The following is an 18668-nucleotide window of genomic DNA, read 5'->3' as shown; positions in this document are numbered from 1 at the left end:
AAAAATACCTTCCTTGGCTACCAGCCCTGGCTGGACCCATTCACAGAAGCAAGGCTGAATTGATCTGACATTTGATAAGGAAACTTTGCCCCAGTAAAGCAGCATTAGAAAAAACAGAACATACAGATCTAAGGATTTCCTAAACTCCATTCTTGAGCCAACCAAGCTGGTGTAACACAGACTCAGTCAGCCAGCCCTCTACCATGGGAAAAAAAAAGAAGAGCCACCCACACTCAGAACAAATCAACTGGGGACCCAGGGGGATCAAAAATGCTATTTCTGGAGAATATACCTGGCCAGCTTAAACCTCTTTTTGGCAAGAATGAGAACTCCTAAGAGGGAAAAAGTGGGGGCATTTTTTTTTTTTTAATTTCAAGGAGAAAGGCAGAGGCTTATAATCATCCAGGCACATAAAACTTCATAAGCGAAGGAATAAAAACAGAACTGGCCTCAAACTCCTTGTCTACTGGATCAATAAAACTCTGAGAGGAGAATTTCCCATGATGGCTTATCAGGAACCTGACATAGTGTCCATGAGGATGAGGGTTCGATCCCTGGCCTCGAACATTGGGTTAAAGATCTGATGTTGCCACCAGCTACGGTGTAGGTCGCAGATGCACCTCGGATCCAGCATGGCTGTGGCAGACAGCTGTAGCTCCAATTCGACCCCTAGCCTGGGAACCTCCATATGCCACAAGTGCGGCCCTAAAAAAATTTTTTTTAAATAAATTCATAAAAACTGTTTTAAATGCTTTATGTGCATGTATTGTCTTATTCAGTTTAATCGCACAATCTATGAGATATACATTACCCTCATTTCATAGACGACAAAACAGATGCAGAGAAGTTAATTAAATGTATACATAAAAGGGAAAAAAAAGAGCCATGAGGAAGTAGACAGACTTTTATGTCTAATAAAATAGATTTTCAGAAATAAGGACTTTTGAGGAGGTCTTATGGTGGCTCGCACTAGCAGGTTAAAAACCTTACTAGCATCCATGAGGATGCAGGTTCAATCCCTGGACTCACTCAGTGGGTTAAGAATCCAGCGTGGCTGTGGCTGTGGTGCGGCAGCTGCAGCTCTGATTCGACCCCTAGCCTGGGAATTTCCATATGCCACAGGTGTGGCCCTAAAAAGAGAAAAAATACAAGGCTTTTTTGCAGTGACATCATTAATATGTTTGAGTACATACGGTTAGTCCTCTGGCCCTGGGTTTCCTCATCTGTACAAAGAGGGTGGGCGTTCCTTCCCCTTGTAATGTTCTAAGGATGCTAAGAGGATGTTCTAAGTATGCTAAGAGGATGTTCTAAGTATGCTAAGAGCCTTGCAGGTCGGGCTATTTGCGGAGCTCTTGGCATCTCCAGATCATGATTTCCAAGAGCTGAGATGTTCATCCAGAATTCTGAACGCAATCCGAAGAAAGGACCCAAACGCCCCTTTGCTCTCAGCAGTGACCTTCACGCCTCCACTTCCCATGTCATCAAGAGAGTCCTGAGGGGGCTGCTGGGATCCGGCTGGAAGCGTCCAGCAGGAAGAATTCTTTATTAACACACACAGGAAAGCCGAGCTCTCCTTGTCGCTGGTCCTCAGCTGGTGAGCCTCACTCTCCCCCCTCTGGCTAACTCATTCCCTTTGGGGCAAAGGATTGGGCAGGGCTCCTCTCTGGTCATCTGCTTCAAGAGATAAGTCTTGATGACTCTCTGTAGCCTCCCAGTCGGGAGATAAATTTCCGATTTGGGAGGAAATCACACCCCCTCGCCCCCAGTCCCCAGCGGAGTGGCTGCCTCTCCCCCGCCTTCAGCGATGGTGGGAAGTGACCACACCCACTCTTCCCAACCCTGGGGGATTCCAGCATTTGAAAGCTCAGAGCTGGAAAGATAAACATCATGGCTTATCCCTCACTCCCTCATTGTTCCTCTTCAGCAACAGAAAAGGAACCGAGAACCAGGCTGCTTGGAAACTCACCCATCCGCAGGCGTTGTTAAGGGAACCGCTGCTTTCATTTACACTCACGGGCTCCTCCTTTTCCTCCTCATCTACGCCCCCACCCACCCCTTAAGGAAAAACAAAACAAAACTTATTTCCAAGGTGAGCTTTATGCGTCTGGCCTTTTGAACCCCCTCCTCCTATATTTCCAGAGACAAAACTTTATTTTTATTTTATTTTTTTGTCTTTTTGGGGCCACACCCCCGGCATGGGAAAGTTCCCAGGCTAAGGGTCGAATTGGAGCTGTTGCTGCCGGCCTACACCGCAGCCACAGCAACGCAGGATCCAAGCCTCGTCTGCAATCGACACCACAGCTCACGGCAACACAGGATCCTTAACCCACTGAGCGAGGCCAGGGATCCGACCCGCTTTCTCGTGGATACTAGTCGGGTTGGCTAACCGCTGAGCCACAATGGGAACTCCTGGGGACAAAACTTTTAAAATGGTGTATTGAACCCCAATTCTGTCCATCAATTGCAAAGCACACATCACTGTAAAAGAACACGATCCTTCACTCCCACTGCCTCCCGCATGAGTCTTAGCTGCCGACTGAACTAGATTCCTAATGCGATTGCCAAATGTGGGGAGCAATCCATTTATTTCCAATCCCAGTCTTTATTCACTCTTCCCTCAGTCTGAAACATTCTTCCTTCCCTATCTCTGCCTCTCGAAACCCTTTCCATCTGTCCCAGGCCAGTTGATGAGACCTTCCTTCCAGAAGCCTTCCCCATGCTGGTATCTCTGCCCAGAGTCCCTCTCTCTTCTCCAGAAATCCTCCAGCCTTTCCTTTGTCCCTCGGTGTCAGCACTGACTCTATCCTGCCTCCTATTCAAGTTCTTTGTCCCTCTGCTTATCTTCCCGATAGACCAACGCTAAGCAATTCACAGGCAGCGTCATTTCATCAACGCGCTCCCGTTGCACTCCGGACATTCGGCCTGGACCGTGGCCAGGGCAGTGGTGATGGTAAGAAAGGGGCGGCGGTGGGATGGGGAGAGGGGCGGACCTTTGTGTCCTGTCTGTGGTCGGTGTGTGCATGGATTTATTGAGGGGACATTTACACCTCACGGTTTCCCAAAAGAATCTAAGGAAATTTTAGAAACCCAGCACCACCCAAAGACAAAGAGTAAAAGCAAGCACTGTGTGCAAGGCACCTGGGGTGAGCTGTTTCCTACAGTGGATTGCTGGATTTATCTCTGAGTTTCCTGGATGAAAGGGAAACATGCTGGCTCGTATACTTTGCATTGTACATAAACTCTGGAATCAGATCGGAAAGAGAAATTTTTCCTGGCACCGTGTTCAAGGAGAAATTTATCAAGTGAGTCCTTAGAGAACAGACGTGAGGGATCCCAGTGAGCAGCATCTCCCACTGGCTTTTTGCAAAAGGACACAGAGAGCCTCGGGTGGGCAGCGCTTTGTGTTCAAACACAGTTCGGAGGGAGAAGGGATTTCTGCAAGAGAAAGAGACGGCACGGCCCATCTCCCGGGGCCTTCCCAACATGTGTAGAAGTCTTGAGAACCCAGAGAAAGGAAAAGTTGGTTTGAGTCCGCTGAATGTCAGATCTCAAAGACCCCTTCGAGAGCCATCTTAAAGATCTTGGCAGCCAGCTTGCAACAACACAAGTCAGGCAGAGGCCCAGAGCGAGCCAGGAGCTCATACAAGAAGCCCTCCTGGGGGAGCAGACTCGAGAGGGGCTGGTGGGGCTCTAAGGACACACAGCGTGTCCCTCCACTGGTGACGTCAAGGGACCCACTGTTCATCCAGACGGTGTGCCCAACCCTGCCCAGCTTCAAAGAAGATTCCAGAGAAATGTGTGCACCACAGAGGTGTCAGACAGGCCGTGAGAGAGACTTGGGGAAAGACACAGTTTAAAACAATAACACCAGGCCCCAGGTCCGAGGGAACAACTAAACACGAGACCCCTGGAGAGATTCTGTTGTGGCGCAGTGGAAATGAATCTGACTAGTATCCATGAGGATGTGGGTTCGATCCCTGGCCTCGCTCAGTGGGTTAGGGATCCGGCGTTGCCGTGAGTGGTGGTGTAGGTCGCAGACGCGGCTCGGATCCCGCATTGCTGTGGCTGTGGTGTAGGCCAGCGGCTACAGCTCCGATTAGACCCCTAGCCTGGGAACCTCCATATGCCACAGGTTCGGCCCTAAAAGGCAAAACACAAAGAAGCACAAGACCACCAACACGGCAGTCAAGGATGCCTATTTCCTGAGTCAGAAGGGGCTGGGAGTGTCCCCCTGGGAGTTTCACAGACAGGAAATTGAGGTGGCAGTTGCTCGTCTCAATGGACCTGCTGACTTCGCATGGGAGCAACAGAGACTCTGAGGGAGAAACTAAAACGCAAGTGCTCACATCTGTCTCAGCCACAGAGAAAACTTACCATCTTCAGTTCTAAGTGGGCTGCTTCTCCCCTCATGAAGAGGGGGGCACTTGCCTTTGGAGACTTCATATACACCCCAGGAACAGCAGCCCCTCCCCACTCCTGCTGAAAGATCGCTAGGCTTTTCAGCTTGAGATTAGGATGTCTAGAAAGAAGTCTCTCTCTCTCTCTTTTTTTTTTTTTGTCTTTTTAGGGCCGCACGCATGACATATGGAAGTTGTCAGGCTAGGGGCCAAACATTGCAACTCCAGATCCTAACCCACTGTGCAAGGCCAAGGATCGAACCTACATCCTCATGGATACTAGGCGGGTTCATTACCGCTGAGCCACAACAGGAACTCCCGAAGTCTCTCTCTTTTGCTTTCCTTTTTGTGCTTGACCACCTCCTGGAATGTGGCCTCAGCCCCTCTCACACAGGCGACACCAGAGGCCTGGCCCCTTCTGAAGGCCTTTCTGGATGAGAAGAAGGGCTGGTCTCTCAGTGTGTTTGACTCCAGTGAGACTGGGGAAGCAAGACCTCGTGGTCACCTCAGGCCACCACAGACATCGTGAGGTTGGCAAAGAGAGACTTCCTGTCGTCCTTATCAGTAGGTGCCATGGGAAGGGAGAGGTCAGAGACGGTGCATCGAGAGGCCCGAGGTGAGGACACCAGGATACCCAGAAGGAAAAGTAATCCTGCATTCCCTTTCCCGTGAAAGTGCTGTAGCTTTATTCTGGGTAGCCCCAGTGTGGATCTTTTGTAGCCATGACAGAGCACTTCCGTGATGGCAGTTCTTTCTCTGCATTTCGTTGCACAGTGTCCAGTTGATAAGACCAAAGACACACTGCCTGCTGAGCCCGAGGTGGGGGCATCGGAACCAGTGTACGGGGGAGGGTCGCTAGGTTGCTGACGCAGTGAGGATGCTAAAATGCTGTCCTGTGGAAGTGGATGCTAAAATCTGGTGCAAACCCCACCCCCCCATTCTTATCATTACCATCATTATTACCACTGCCAATAGCAACAACGGTCAGGGTGGTACCGTGGATCTGATGAGCTCGGCAGTCAAGTACAACCCTGGAATCTGTGTTTTCCCAGAAGAAATATTAGATTATTGGAGTTCCCATCGTGGCTCAGTGGTTAACAAATCCGATTAGGAACCATGAGGTGAGGGTTCAATCCCTGGCCTCACTCAGTGGGTTAAGGATCCGGCGTTGCCATGAGCTGTGGTGTAGGTCGAAGACGCAGCTCAGATCTGGCATTGCTGTGGCTGTGGTGTAGGCCGGCAGCTGTAGCTCCAATTGGACCCCTAGCCTGGGAACCTCCATATGCTGTGGGTGCAGCCCCAGAAAAGACCAAAAAAAATATTAGATTATGTGTTCATTTGGCCGAAAAGTCCAGAGCATCGAGTTCACTCATTGATTACATGTTTTCTTAAAACAAATTCTTAATAACTCATCCCATTACAGGACTACCATCTTAAGCATCCACTCTGCGCCCACCACTCTATCGCCACTTGACGGGGATACTGTGTTTGTTCTCCATGCCAAGTCCACAGGGCCGCTGTATCCCCTCCCATCATAGAAGAAAGGGCGTTGAGAGCTTGGGTACCACAGGGCCAAGGTGAGTAAGGCAGCTCTTAAGCTACCTGTTCGCATTCCTTGGTCCACTAGGAAGCAAAGGTCCATGTCAAAGGCACCCGCAATCCTGCCCTCCGCCTGCCAACCTAGAGGATGACTGGGAAAATACGAGATAAAGAAACCACCCTCAGAATGGCTTTCCATCACGTGAGATCCCCAGAGTCCGGATCCGAGAGCAGCCAGACCAGGAGATTGCCTGCAAAGGTCTTCAGCCAGCCTACCTGCAGAGCACCAAGGGGCTCTCGTATATTTGACTGCATTCCCTCCTCCCAGGACCCTTTGAGTTAGAGTTCTCTGTGTGGCTGAGAAAGAAAAAGAGCTACAAAGAATGGGTAAATTGCTCAAGGTCTTGGTTAATCTCTAACAAACCTAGGATTCAAGCCTCACGTTGCTTCTGGATGGAGGCAAGCTACTGAAATGCATGCTCAGGAAAGATCATCTTTTTTTGTTGTTTTTTTTTGTTTGTTTGTTTGTTTTTTCCTTAAAAAAAAACGGGGGGGAGTTCCTGTCGTGGCACAGTGGTTAATGAATCTGACTAGGAACCAAGAGGTTGTAGGTTCGATCCCTGGCCTTGCTCAGTGAGTTGAGGATCCGGCGTTGCACTGAGTTGTGGTGTAGGTCGCAGACGCAGTTCGGATCCCGCGTGGCTGTGGCTCTGGTGTCAGCCGGTGGCTACAGCTCCGAATGGACCCCTAGCCTGGGAACCTCCATATGCCACGGGAAGCGGTCCTAGAAAAGGCAAAAAGACCAAAAAAAAAAAAAAAAAAGACAAAAAGAAAGAAAGAAAGACAAAAAAAAAAAAAAAAAACCCAAAAAATAGGACTGCTAGCTTTGAGGGAGCCGTTGGGTACACACAGCACAGCAGCAAAGGGATAAGTATAGTTTAGGTCTTCTTCTTCCTTTTCTTTTTCCCTCTCCTTCCACCTCCTCCTCCCCTTCGTGTCTGAAAGGGACAGGGTCTCTGGGAGGCTAGAACTCCCTTTCTGCTTTCTTTCTCTCGGGCACGGGGTCATCTGGCGCTCACGTGACGGCTGCTATAATTATGAGCGCATTTGTGTGGCGCTGGGCGGAGGGAGAAGAGTTAGCTCAACAAACGAGGGGCCGGGAAAGGAACGGCCTTGATCTAAGCAGCAGCCTGGTTCTAATTTTAGCAACGACGGAGCGCTGGACTTCCTGGAGGTATCAGATTGCCTGCGCCAGGCTGACACCAGACATGTGGAAGCGATTCAGATCGCAAGAATCACCAAATCAGGTCACGCCCATGGCTCATCCGGCCCAGGCTGCTGTCTCCCAAAGTGGGGACAGGGAGTCTCAGACGGCCAGAGCTTAGCCATCTCCCTGTAAACTCCCTTCCTTTAGGGAGAAGTGCAGAGGGAAAGAGAGGGAAACAATTCTCCCTAAGGAATGGCCAGCAGAGCCGGATCTCCAACCCAGGGCTTCTGGCATTGAGTCTTCTGTGTACCTGTCTCATCACCTCTCCAGGTGAAGGTTGTAGCCTGAGGCTATATTCTTTCCCTTCTGAAGTGTGAGACATGAGGCATATTTTAAAGTAATTTTCAGAGTTCCCATCATGGCTTAGCAGTTAACGAATCTGACTAGCATCCATGAGGACACAGGTTCGATCCTTGGCCTCACTTGGTGGGTTAAGGATGTGGCGTTGCCCTGAGCTGTGGAGTAGGTTGCTGATGTGACTTGGATCTGGCGTTGCTGTGGCTGTGGTGTAGATGGTGGCTACAGTTCCGATTAGACCCCTAGCCTGGGAACCTCCATGTGCCGCGAGTATGGCCCTAAAAAGCAAAAAAAAAAAAAAAAAAAAAAAAAAGTAATTTTCCCTCCTGATGCCATACATTTCTAACGAGGTAAAATTTATGTATGGTGAGGAGTTCCCTTCGTGGCTCAGCAGTAATGAACCCAACTAGTATCCATGAGGATACAAGTTCGATCCCTGGCCCTGCTCGGTGTATTAAGGAGCTGTGGTTATAGGTCAAAGACATGGCTCAGATCTAGCATTGCAGCTGCTGTGGCTGTGGTGTAGGCCGGCAGCTACAGCTCCGATTTGACCCCTAGCCTGGTAACTTCCATAGGCCACAGGTACAGCCCTAAAAAGACAAAAAAACAAAAACAAAAAAACTCTACATACGGTGAAATGCACAGGTATTATGTTTAGGATTTGATGGATGTGAAAAACATGTATACCACCCTGGAGATAAAGACCACTCCCATCAACCCCAGAAAATTCCATCACACCGCCCCTTTCCAATTGGTCCTCTGAGTCCACTACAGGCCACTGCAGTTCTGATTTCTACTGTCAGGTGTTTTTTGTGGTTTTTTATTTTTGCTTTTTAGGGCTGCACTCGGAGCATGTGGAGGTTCCCAGGCTAGGGGTCTAATCAGAGCTACAGCTGCCAGCCTACACCCCAGCCACAGCAACACCAGATCTGAGCTGTCTCTGCGACCTACACCACAGCTTATGGTAACCCTGGATCCTTAACCCACTGAGCAAGGCCAGGGATCAAACCCACATCCTCATCGATGCTAGTCAGGATTGGTAACTGCTGAGCCACGAAGGGAACTCCCAGTTTTCTGGTTCTTAACTTCAAATAGATGGCAGTGTGGTGTCTGGGGGAGGGAGAAGTTTCTAACAGGCTCTCAGCTTCTTGCAGTCCCTTCTCTGAATGGTTTCTGCTGCACTGCTCTTGTCCAAGCCTCCTCTTTGGGAGCTGAGGGGAAAAGAGCCTTAACTCTTGGGTCTCCAGCCTCTGAGCCCACGGTGTGGAAAAGGAGTTCAAACAAAGCCATAGTGATCCCTGGTATATTGTCAAGTTAGAAGTCACTCAACTGCGTTGCCTGCCTCAAGTGAGGCTGGCCCCCCTGAGAGTTTTTTATTCCCTCCTCCCAGATCTCCTGGAACAAAGTCTGCAGGCCTTCTAGTTACTGAATAATGACTCTTCATCCTACAATTAACCTGAATGGTTTTCTCATTAGAACACAAGCCCATGACTTTGTGCTTTCTCCCCAGTGAAGCCATTGAACCTTTGGTCAATAGTGCAAGTAACTCAACTTGAGAGCGCCTTCAATTTAATTCTGTGATCTCACTGGGCAGGGATTTTCTACATCCATTCTGAAAAATTTAGCATTGAACTTGATGTGTCAACACTGCTAGAAGTGTAATTCTACCAGCGGCTGGTCCTGGACTTGAGTCTTCTGATGTGTGTGTCCTGGGCAACTCAGTTGTTCCCAGTGGAAAGCACGTGTGCATCAGGAAGTGGTACTTCCCTGGGGGCATCTCTCACCTGGGCTCACCTGGGCTGTTTCTCCCCTCAGGGACAATGAATGTATATCTTGCATGTTCCCATGCTAGGACCCCATAGAACTCTCATAATGTTCTCAAGAGTTTCCCAAAGGACATTTCATTTCTATACCTCCAGCATTCAGCATAAGGCCTGGCTCCATAAAGACTAATAAACAAACTAATCCATAAACCACATTAACTCCATCTGGGGAAGGAGAGATGGGTTTGCCCAAAGCACTGGCTCCCCCTTCTCACAAACCAGGGTACCCTTTTCCTGGCCCTGAGCCAAGGCAGAGCCTCTGAAGACCCACTTTCAATATCGTGGTCTGAGGGTAAGTGATGGAGAACCAGAGGGGAATAAGTCACCTACTGAATTTTTCCAATGTCATTTGACTGTTGGCTGTCCCAGACTCCCCTTCAACCGTCCCATCACCTGTGTGCCTCCCTTTCAGGTAATCACAGCTTTGTCCTCCTCGAGGTCCCTCTCACCACCTTTTCCATTGTCTCTGTCAGAGGCTGACTTTGGGTACCCAGCTCAAGGGACCGCACCTACCACAAAATCAAGGAATTGTCAGTTCTTTAAAGAAAGTCTTCCATTTTCTTAATGTTGTTTCTAGAACCATAATCCCATCAGTGAAATGCATCATTGCACCAACTGCAAGTTTCACTAAGCCTTCATCTTCCCCAATATCTTTTACAGTTTTCCCTTAGGCTCCCTCAATATATGCTTACAGGTCTCTTAATCACCCCAGTGAGAGAAAGAGAAATTTCCTTTCCAGTTTCACCATCCCTGCCTCCATCCTGAAGTCTGGTGCCATAACACAAATGCCCTGAGTTGTTCCATTAAGCATGTGATTTTTATCCACAAGCAGAACTCTAGCTTTCTGGGTCAACTCTGCACTCAGGAAGCATAAATCCTTGTATGGAAAACAGCTGACCTGGAGCCATGCACCTTACAAGGCAGGAACACACACTCTCCCCGCTCTGCCCCAGACTGCTACCCCAATAGCATTGAAATCATCCCCAGGCGTCACCAGCCATCACATGGCATAGTGCGGCAGCCGCTCCCAAAATAGAACCAAAAAGAAGTACTCACGGGTCACTAAGTGATGGAATCAGAGCCAGAAGGGAGCTTACAAATTTTTCTGGCCCAACTCGTTACATGTTTTAAAAGGAGAAATTGAGGGAAACGATTTGCCCAGGTCACCCAGCAAGTAAGCAGCAATGTATGCTTTTAGTTGATGTCTCTCCAGCTATGAAGCTGTCTTTGTAAGGAATATCCTGGGATGATACCAGACATGTGGGCACCTTTCTAGTAACCTGAAGAAATGAATGGAGTCTTCTATAAACCTGGACACAAAAAGCTAGGTGAGCAATGAAGCAGAGTTCGGTCAAAGTTCTTGGACGAACAATGATGGAAGCAGGAGAAACTCCTGGCAAGGGCAGCCTGCATTCTCATTGTTCTGGAAAGACCTGGGCCATGGCCAGTAGGACACCAATCCACTCAGGCCAGAAAAGCCAGCCCTTGCAGAGTTGGAGGGTGCATGTGAGGGGTTAGCCCTATCCAGACTTTTAATTTCTAGAGCAAATACCATCAGTGCCACTGGCAGGGTTGGGGGAGGGGATACAGTGGCAAGAAAGTGTGTGTGAGTGTGCGTGTGAGTGTGTGTGTGTTTGCACACCTGTGGGCATGAGTTGGGGAGATCAGAATGTACAGAAAAAAGGAAAGAGTCACGTGAGGAAAAGCCCAGACAGCAGGCACTTAAGGCATTCTCTGCCCTTGGAAAGTAAATGTAAAAACAGGGGTTCCCATCATGGTGAGCAGAAACAAATCCAACTAGGAACCATGAAGCTTCGGGTTCAATCCCTGGCCTCGCTCAGTGGGTTAAGGATCTGACATTGCTGTGCTTGTGGTGTAGGTCAGCGGCTGCAGCTCTGAGTTGACCTCTAGCCTGGGAACCTCCATATGCCGCATGTATGGCCTGAAAAAGCAAAAAAAAAAAAAAAGAAAGAAAGAAAGAAAGTAAGTAAATGTAAAAACAGCATAGCCACACTTGAGAAAAAGCAAAAAGAAAATAAAATCCCCCATAGTCCTATCATTTTGATGCAACAACCACTCAGCTATTCCCTTCCAATCACTGTCCAAATGCAGCCATTTTTGCATGTTGCTGTCACTGTGTGCAAATCATTTTGTAAAGTATAGTTAATCAATAAGGCAGAGAGTTCGTCCTCCGTATCTGTGGGATCTGTATTTGCAGATTCAACTAACCAAGGATAGAAAATAGTTGAAAAGAAGAGAATTCCATAAAGTTTCAAAAAGCAAAACTTGATTTTGCCCTGCACTGCACTTGATTTTACATAGCATTTACATTGTATTTACAATCATTTACATCAAATCATTTATATTGTCATAGGTGTTATAAGTAACGTAGAGTTGATTTGAAGTACAGGAGAGGAGGTGTCTAGGTCCTATGGGGATACCATGTTATATGAAGGACTTGAGCATCCACGGATTTTGGAACCCACAGGCGCTCTGGAACCTATCCCCTGAGGATATACCATGGGACAACTGTGGAAGCACTTTCTCCATATCGAGGGACCACCGTAAAATAGTGATGACGGTGAGCTTTCTGTCCTTACAAATTATTTGCTGAGGCTAATTCCCAGGGGTGGAGGTCAAAGATTATACAGTATTTTGAGTCAAACCCAAAAGAGTTCCCACCAATGACCCTCCTACCTGTTCACAGCAAAGAGGAGGCTCCGTTTCCCTAGAGCACCCTTCAGAGATGGAAAAAATGACTATTTTCACAAGACTAGAAAACCCTTACGTACAAGGACCAAGTCTGACACCTCCAGTGATGCCTTGTAACACCAAACACACAGTAGATGACCAAGGCCAATCCAGGCTGGAGACACTGAAGGTTCAACAAATTCTCTAAAGACTCATCTTTAAGAGAAAAAATATGAAATCACCAAACAGCACTCAATATGAAAGTGACTTTTTCAAATGAGGGGGTGGGGGTGGGAGAATCCAAACAAATCACCATCATTTAAAGAGCAGAAATGCAACAAATTCACAAAATTGAAAAAAAAAAAACACACACACACACACAATCTTCACTTATTAACTGCTTGACACCCCTTCTTTAATACCTTTTCACCACATCTTTGGCTGCATCCAGTGTGTGTGTGTGTGTGTGTGTGTGTGTGTGTGTGTGTGCATGTGTTTTAGGGCCTCACCTGAGGCATATGGAGGTTCCCAGGCCAGGGTCTAAATCAGAGCTACAGCCTCTGGTCTACACCACAGCCACAGCAACGGGGGATCCGAGCTGCGTCTACGGCCTACACCACAGCTCATGGCAACGCCAGATCCTTAACCCACTGAGCAATGCCAGGGATTGAACCCACATCCTCATGGACCCTAGTTGGGTTCGTCACTGCTGAGCCATGATGGGACCTTGGACGCATGCTCTTTGACGTCTTCTTCAGACAACGACAATTTTCAGTATCCTTTTCGGGAGCAAGAACAGAAAATGTATTCAGTCTTTCCTCTGGCACAGCTGATCAAAATTGTTTATTACTCTTCATGGGTTATAAACTTGTCTTTCAGCTTCAGGACTCAGTATTGGATAATATCAGATAGAGGTTTAGAACTGTAAACCCTGGGAAAACCCCTTGGTCAAATTTCTTCTGGATCTGAGAGAAGGTCATCTTCATTGGTTGATGATGATGCTTTTACCATAAGTTGAAGCCAGAATTTGTTTTCCTGATTTGGGCCCATCCCTTGCAATTGACTTTATGCTACGTGGAAAACAATCCAGGCTGAGTTTGCATCTCTTTCAAACGTTGTTTCCCTGCCAGTAGCAGACGCTTCCTGTGCTGGCGGCTGTAGGGCACATTCACACGGGGTACAAGCCCTGGCCCTACACTTGGTGACAACATGGCACTGATGAATCAGACAATGAGTGTTCCTGCAAGTCATTCCTATATGGAGGATGGGGCGTGACGATGTAACGCTAGGTGGAAGGGATTCTGAGTCACCAAGATGTACCCCCTCAAACCCAGACTAGGTGTATCTCTAAGTGAATTCCAGATCCCAAATCGACCTCAGTCATCCCAGCACCAAGTGATACGGAAGGAAATGAATGGAGAGGAAGTTGGAGTGGAAAGAGGCAGTAGTCTTAACCGAATGTGCTTAAAAATACCCTATTTGTTTAAATCGTGTAAACACATACGACCATGTGAACAGAATCCCAGGGCTCCTCCTAGGACTTGGAGAGGGTCCATGTGAGGAAGGGCGCCTGCGGCTGAAGCCTCATCTGCTTCATCTATGCATTACTCTGAATTAATTCATACATTTCTTGAAACCATGGAAATTTTTCTTTTGGCCGCACCCAAAAGAAGTTACCAGGCCAAGGATGGAAGTTACCCGGCCAAGGATTGGATCTGAGCTGCAGCTGCAACCTATGCCACAGCTGTGGCAACACTGGATCCTTAACCCACTGCACCACAGCAGGAACTCCAACAGTGAGAATTTTTAATTACCTTGGCTGTATAGGGTGTTCTGTGCAACTTCTTTTTGGCCACGCCCTCGCCGTGTGGAAATTCCCAGACCAAGGATGGAACCCGAGCCACAGAGGTGACAATGCTGAGTCCTTAACTGCTAGGCCACCAGGGAACTCCCTGTGCAACTTTTTTTAAATTGCAACTGAGAGAGTCTACTGAGGAGACATGTATTTGCATTTCAAATAATTATCATCCCCACTCCCACTGCCACCGAGGCGATTAAGAGGAAGCTGCAGAGTTCTCTGGTGGCACAACAGGTTAGAGATCTGGCATTGTCACTGCTGCGGCTCGGGTCACTGCTGTGGTGAGGGTTCGATCTCTGGCCTGGGAACTTCCACAGGACATGGGCATAGCGGGGGAGGGGAAAGAGGCGGGAAGCTGGGTCCCATCACCCTACTTACCCCCAACTTTATCTATTAAACAGACAACCACCAGGGGACAGGGAAGGAAGCTGGAAAACTGGTTGGAATTGGTAGCTACCAAACTATTTGGGAAGTACTGGGGGGTTTCCAACCCCCAATACCAAAGGATGGATGGTCCAAGATGACTAAAGGTGACTGAGGGTCTTGAAAAAAGGGGAGGATTGCTTAAAGTATTCGTGACTTGCTACCAGGCCTGTTTGAAAGGGAGAGAAAGAAAATCAGAGAGAGATGGCAGGTGGAAAGTGGGGTGGCAAGTGTGTTTGAATTCGCACAATTTGAAGGGTCAAGGATGCACGGATTTCCCATAGGGGGGCTGACACAACAAAAGCAGCCACTACTGTCTTCTTGCTGGTATGCCATTCAAAAGGGAGAGCCAGCAGATAAAAGAACCTCACCAATGGGAAGCCCAGAGGAGTAAGAAGGGGTCAGGCCAGGAGTCCCCATCATGGCTCAGAAGGTAATGCACCCAACTAGTCTCCATGAAGATGCAGCTTTGATCCCTGACCTCACTTAGTGGGTTGAGAATTAGCCATTGCTGTGAGCTGTGGTGTAGGCTGTAGACATGGCTTGGACCCGAGTTGCTGTGGCTGTGGCGTAGGACAGCAGCAGCAGCTCCAATTTGACCCCTAGCCTGGGAACTTCCATATGCCACAGCCATGGCCCAAAAAGAAAAAAGAAAGAAAAAGGGGTCAGGCCAGGCCAGAATGGATCTCCTATATGAGGGACTGTGAAGCTCAGAGGGCCCCTTTCAAAAGGACCTCTCCCAAGACTCACCCTTGGGCCCACAGAGGATCCACCGTCTGAGCACCTGCTACCCAGACAGCCCCGACGAGGCGCAGCAACCATCAGCAGAGAGAGGACCCTAGGAGCATCAATCCTCAATGGGCTGGAAGAGAAAGTAACCCCAACAAGGGAGAGGAAGCATGTGGAAGAGAAGGTCAGCCCCACACATTCCAGGTCCCCCAGGATGAAGCCAGGCTGGGCAAGGAGGGAAGAAGGCATTCAATTCAATGGGATCGTGAACGTTTACACCAAGGCTTCAGCTCTGCCAGACACACCACGAAGGGAAAGGAGTGGGAAATCTGTTGTAGAACAATTGCAGGCAAAGAGGAAAGGTTTTTTTGGTTTTTGTTTTTGTTTTTTTTTAATTTAGCTCGAAAAGTTCAGTCTATTCAATGAGTTTTTCATAAGACTGAAGAAGTAGGGAAAATAGATTAGGAAGTCTGCAGTGGGACAAGGATCACCCTTCACACAGGTTTCTCTGTTCTCTTCCACATGCCACAGATGTGCCGGCCTGAAGCTGTCACGATTATCTTCAGTCTAATGAGTTCCCCAGTTAGTGGAAAAGTGTTTCTCTAACAAATCTCTGGTTTATTAATCAGAGTGATAGGAAAAATAGGGCTTAATAAAACGGGTGGGTGTTCCCGTCATGGCTCAGCGGTAAGGAACCCAACTAGTGTCCATGAGGACACGGGTTTGATCCCTGGCCTTGCTCAGTGGGTTAAGGATCCGGTATTGCTATGGTGTAGGCCGGCAGCTGCAGCTCTGATTCCACCCCTAGCCTGGGAACTTCCATATGCTGCAAGTGTGGCCCTAAAAGGGGGGAAAATTAAAAAAGAAAAACAAAGAGAGACTGTTAGAGAGACAAATGAGTCATAAGCAGGGAATGGCATGGACCTATATTTCATGCCAATAGTGCCCTTGAAATAGATCACCGGCCAATCCATGGCCAGTTGGCTATATTGATAACTCACTCCCCCTTTTAAAGCATTCAGTTTTCTTGGAGAACAGGCGCCTTCACAATAGGTCAGTAAATAGGCCCTTGGGACCTGACTGCAGGATTCTATCTCCTTTTGCACTTCAGCAAAGTGGAACTATGGTCCAAAAAGAAGGGGTTTGAGCCTAGGAAGGGACAGACAAAAGGTGCCCACCTGTGCAACAAATAATCGGGGCAAAACTCAGAGCAGGATGATGTGGGTCAAGCCCTACTTCTCCCACTCAAATTTCATAGTAGCTTTAGGCAGAATCATTTTATAGATCATATCTGTAAGGCCGTTTTTCAGATATGAATACTGAGTTCAGAGAAGGCTTTTATATCGTAAAATGAATGTAAGCCAAAGGTTCTCATTCCAATCTTTTCCAGTTTTTCTAGGTCTCTCATCCCTCTGATGTTCAAGTTGAATGGCTAGAAATCCCAGACCCTAAATGATGAGAACTCTATCCGGACCCTCCCCAGCAGTTCCTTACATCCCCCCCTTCACTTGGTGGAGTTAGCAAACATTTTACTGAGCATTTACTATGCACCAAGTACCTTCAAGCAGAGAACAAGGTAAAGGAATCTTGTAGGCTTTCGTAAGGCCCCTGGGCTTTCTCTCTCTTTCTGGGGCTACCTTAAGAAACCCACAATTGGGAGTTTCCGTCGTGGCTCAGTGGTTAACAAAACCGTCTAGGAACCATGAGGACGCAGGTTCGATCCCTGGCCTCGCTCAGTGGGTTAAGGATCCGGTGTTGCCATGAGCTGTGGTGTAGGTCGAAGACGCAGCTTGAATCCCACGTTGCTGTGGCTGTGGCGTAGGCTGGTGGCTGCAGTTCCAATTAGACCCCTAGCCCGGGAATCTCCATATGCCACGGGTGTGGCCCTAGGAAAAAAAAAGAAAAGAAACCCACATTTCTCTCACTGGATCAGGCAGAGCAAATCTGGTGCTTCCTTGAACTCATCTCTGCCTCCCAGGCTGGGCTCAGGGGGTTTGCCTGTCTCAGCCTCAGCTCATCAAGGTGTTTGCTCAAAAGAAATCATCACTGCTTATGAAACATGCCCCTCACTCTCCAAGAAGGCGCAAATGAATGCAGACAGTTTTGGTCTTAAATGGAAACCACTACTGCCAATTCTCCTTGGGATGTTGGCAGCTCAAGTGAACGAACATGAGGGTGTGAAAGCACTGGTGAGCTTGACAAAAATATAAAGAACCTTGTCTGTACACAGAGGCTCTCAGTCACTGACCCACAGTCTAATGTTATCATTTCCCCCACGTCCTGACGCCCTCTTCTTCCCCTTTCTTAACCTGCTGGGGAACCGTGGAGTTTGACCAGACAGAATAAATTGAACCTTAAGGGAACCTGACTTTGCAAAGAGGAAATCTGGGTAGGAGTGGTGAGTTGGAGAAACGTGACTCTTGGCCCCAGACTCATGATGCGTTAGGCTAGCGATGGCTTCCAAACAAGAAACAAACTCTTCCAAATGCTGCAGGGGCTGAACTTCACATCTGACAGGACACAGGGGAGCTCCTGACTCCTGCAGGAGAGAAGCTAATCGGCCTCCTCCGGAGAAAGACAGCCATTCCCTTCTTCAAAAAGAGTCCTGTGTTCTGTTTCTCTCAACACACAAAAATAGTTTCGATTGTAATTTGAAAAGGCAAAGACCGACGGGAACTCCAGGGACAGCCTTGGCTTTGGACCTCATTAAATAGCTCTGATTTCTTTCCCCTCTGCTTAAGGAGATAACAATAGTGCCAATACATACAGCCCAGAGCATCCTCTGCCAAGAACTGGATTCGACAGTATTTTAATAAAGTAAAACATGATGTTCAGGGATAGAAAATTTTTACCTTTTGCAGAAAACGAGCGTGTACAGACTGCGGGAAACTGGCCCCCAGCCAAGAGAGATGCGAAGACAAGCCCACGAAGTTACTGAGCAGAGGCAGATACCGGCAGAGGAAGACAGCCATGCCATGAACAAGTGGAGCTGGAAGGATGAAGGAATGGGACAGCTGGTAAACACACAGTCTCCAGGCTCCAGAAAGAAAGGCAGGCATTGCTGTGGGAGGGAACAGCCTTGAAACCAACCCGTAGAATCCTTGGAAGGACCTAAAGAAAAGAAGACAAGTCAATAACACACTGACCTCCCTCTTCAAAATAAATAATTTTCAATTCATTTCCATCTTATTAAACCATTCCAATCAAAACTAAGATGTGAAGGGTTCCCCCTGTGGCTTGGCAGTAATGAACCCAATCCTCCAGAAGCCGAGGGGTGGCCAAAAAGGGGAAAAAAAAAAAAAAAAAAAACCTAAGCAAGATCATCTCACTTGTCTCCTCAGACTCAACAATGGTTTGCATCCTGCTCAGGGTAAAAGACAAAACTCCTTATAAGGATGTATGGGGCCCTACCTGATCTGACCATGGCTACCTCTACGACTTAATCTCCTGCTGGGCCTCTTCCCTCCCTCCCTCCTGCCACTGCAGCCATAGTGACCTTTCTGCTGCTCCTTGAACATGCCAAGCTTTCAGGACCTTTGCCAGGCTGCACGCTCTGCCTAGACCACTCTTATTCCAGGAACTCATATTTATTTATGATACCTTCATTTCGTTCTCGTCTCTGCTCAAATGTTACTTTATCAGAA

General features: G+C 48.1%; 1 protein-coding gene and 1 long non-coding RNA gene across 3 annotated transcripts in view; one reads left to right on the top strand and one right to left on the bottom strand.

Moving 5' to 3' along the window:
* The window catches only part of CFAP161 (cilia and flagella associated protein 161), a 53849-nt gene extending 35846 nt beyond the window's left edge, over window positions 1–18003 (bottom strand). The window contains exon 1 of the mRNA XM_084966362.1: window positions 17877–18003. Within this exon, the coding sequence (XP_084822488.1) occupies window positions 17877–17996 (120 nt within the window). The 5' untranslated portion in view covers window positions 17997–18003. The remainder of the gene's footprint in view (window positions 1–17876) is intronic.
* On the top strand, window positions 1961–6162 carry LOC106507704 (uncharacterized). Of its 2 annotated transcripts, none has more exons than XR_014810382.1 (3): window positions 1961–2089; window positions 2853–2950; window positions 6025–6162. It is a non-coding gene; the product is annotated as an uncharacterized LOC106507704 (long non-coding RNA). The 2 variants fall into 2 exon arrangements; XR_001303895.3 differs by lacking the exon at window positions 6025–6162 and adding an exon at window positions 5821–5949.
* Window positions 18004–18668: the final 665 nt, after the last annotated feature.

This window comes from Sus scrofa, chromosome 7 (genome assembly GCF_054392235.1).
Source record: "Sus scrofa isolate SSC_HxYL_T2T_F1_AM1 chromosome 7, Sscrofa_HxYL_maternal_Yorkshire_Landrace_v2.0, whole genome shotgun sequence".
Classification (NCBI taxonomy): domain Eukaryota; kingdom Metazoa; phylum Chordata; class Mammalia; order Artiodactyla; family Suidae; genus Sus; species Sus scrofa.
The sequence above is the reverse complement of the archived record's forward strand: the minus strand, read 5'-3'. Positions and strand labels throughout refer to the sequence as shown.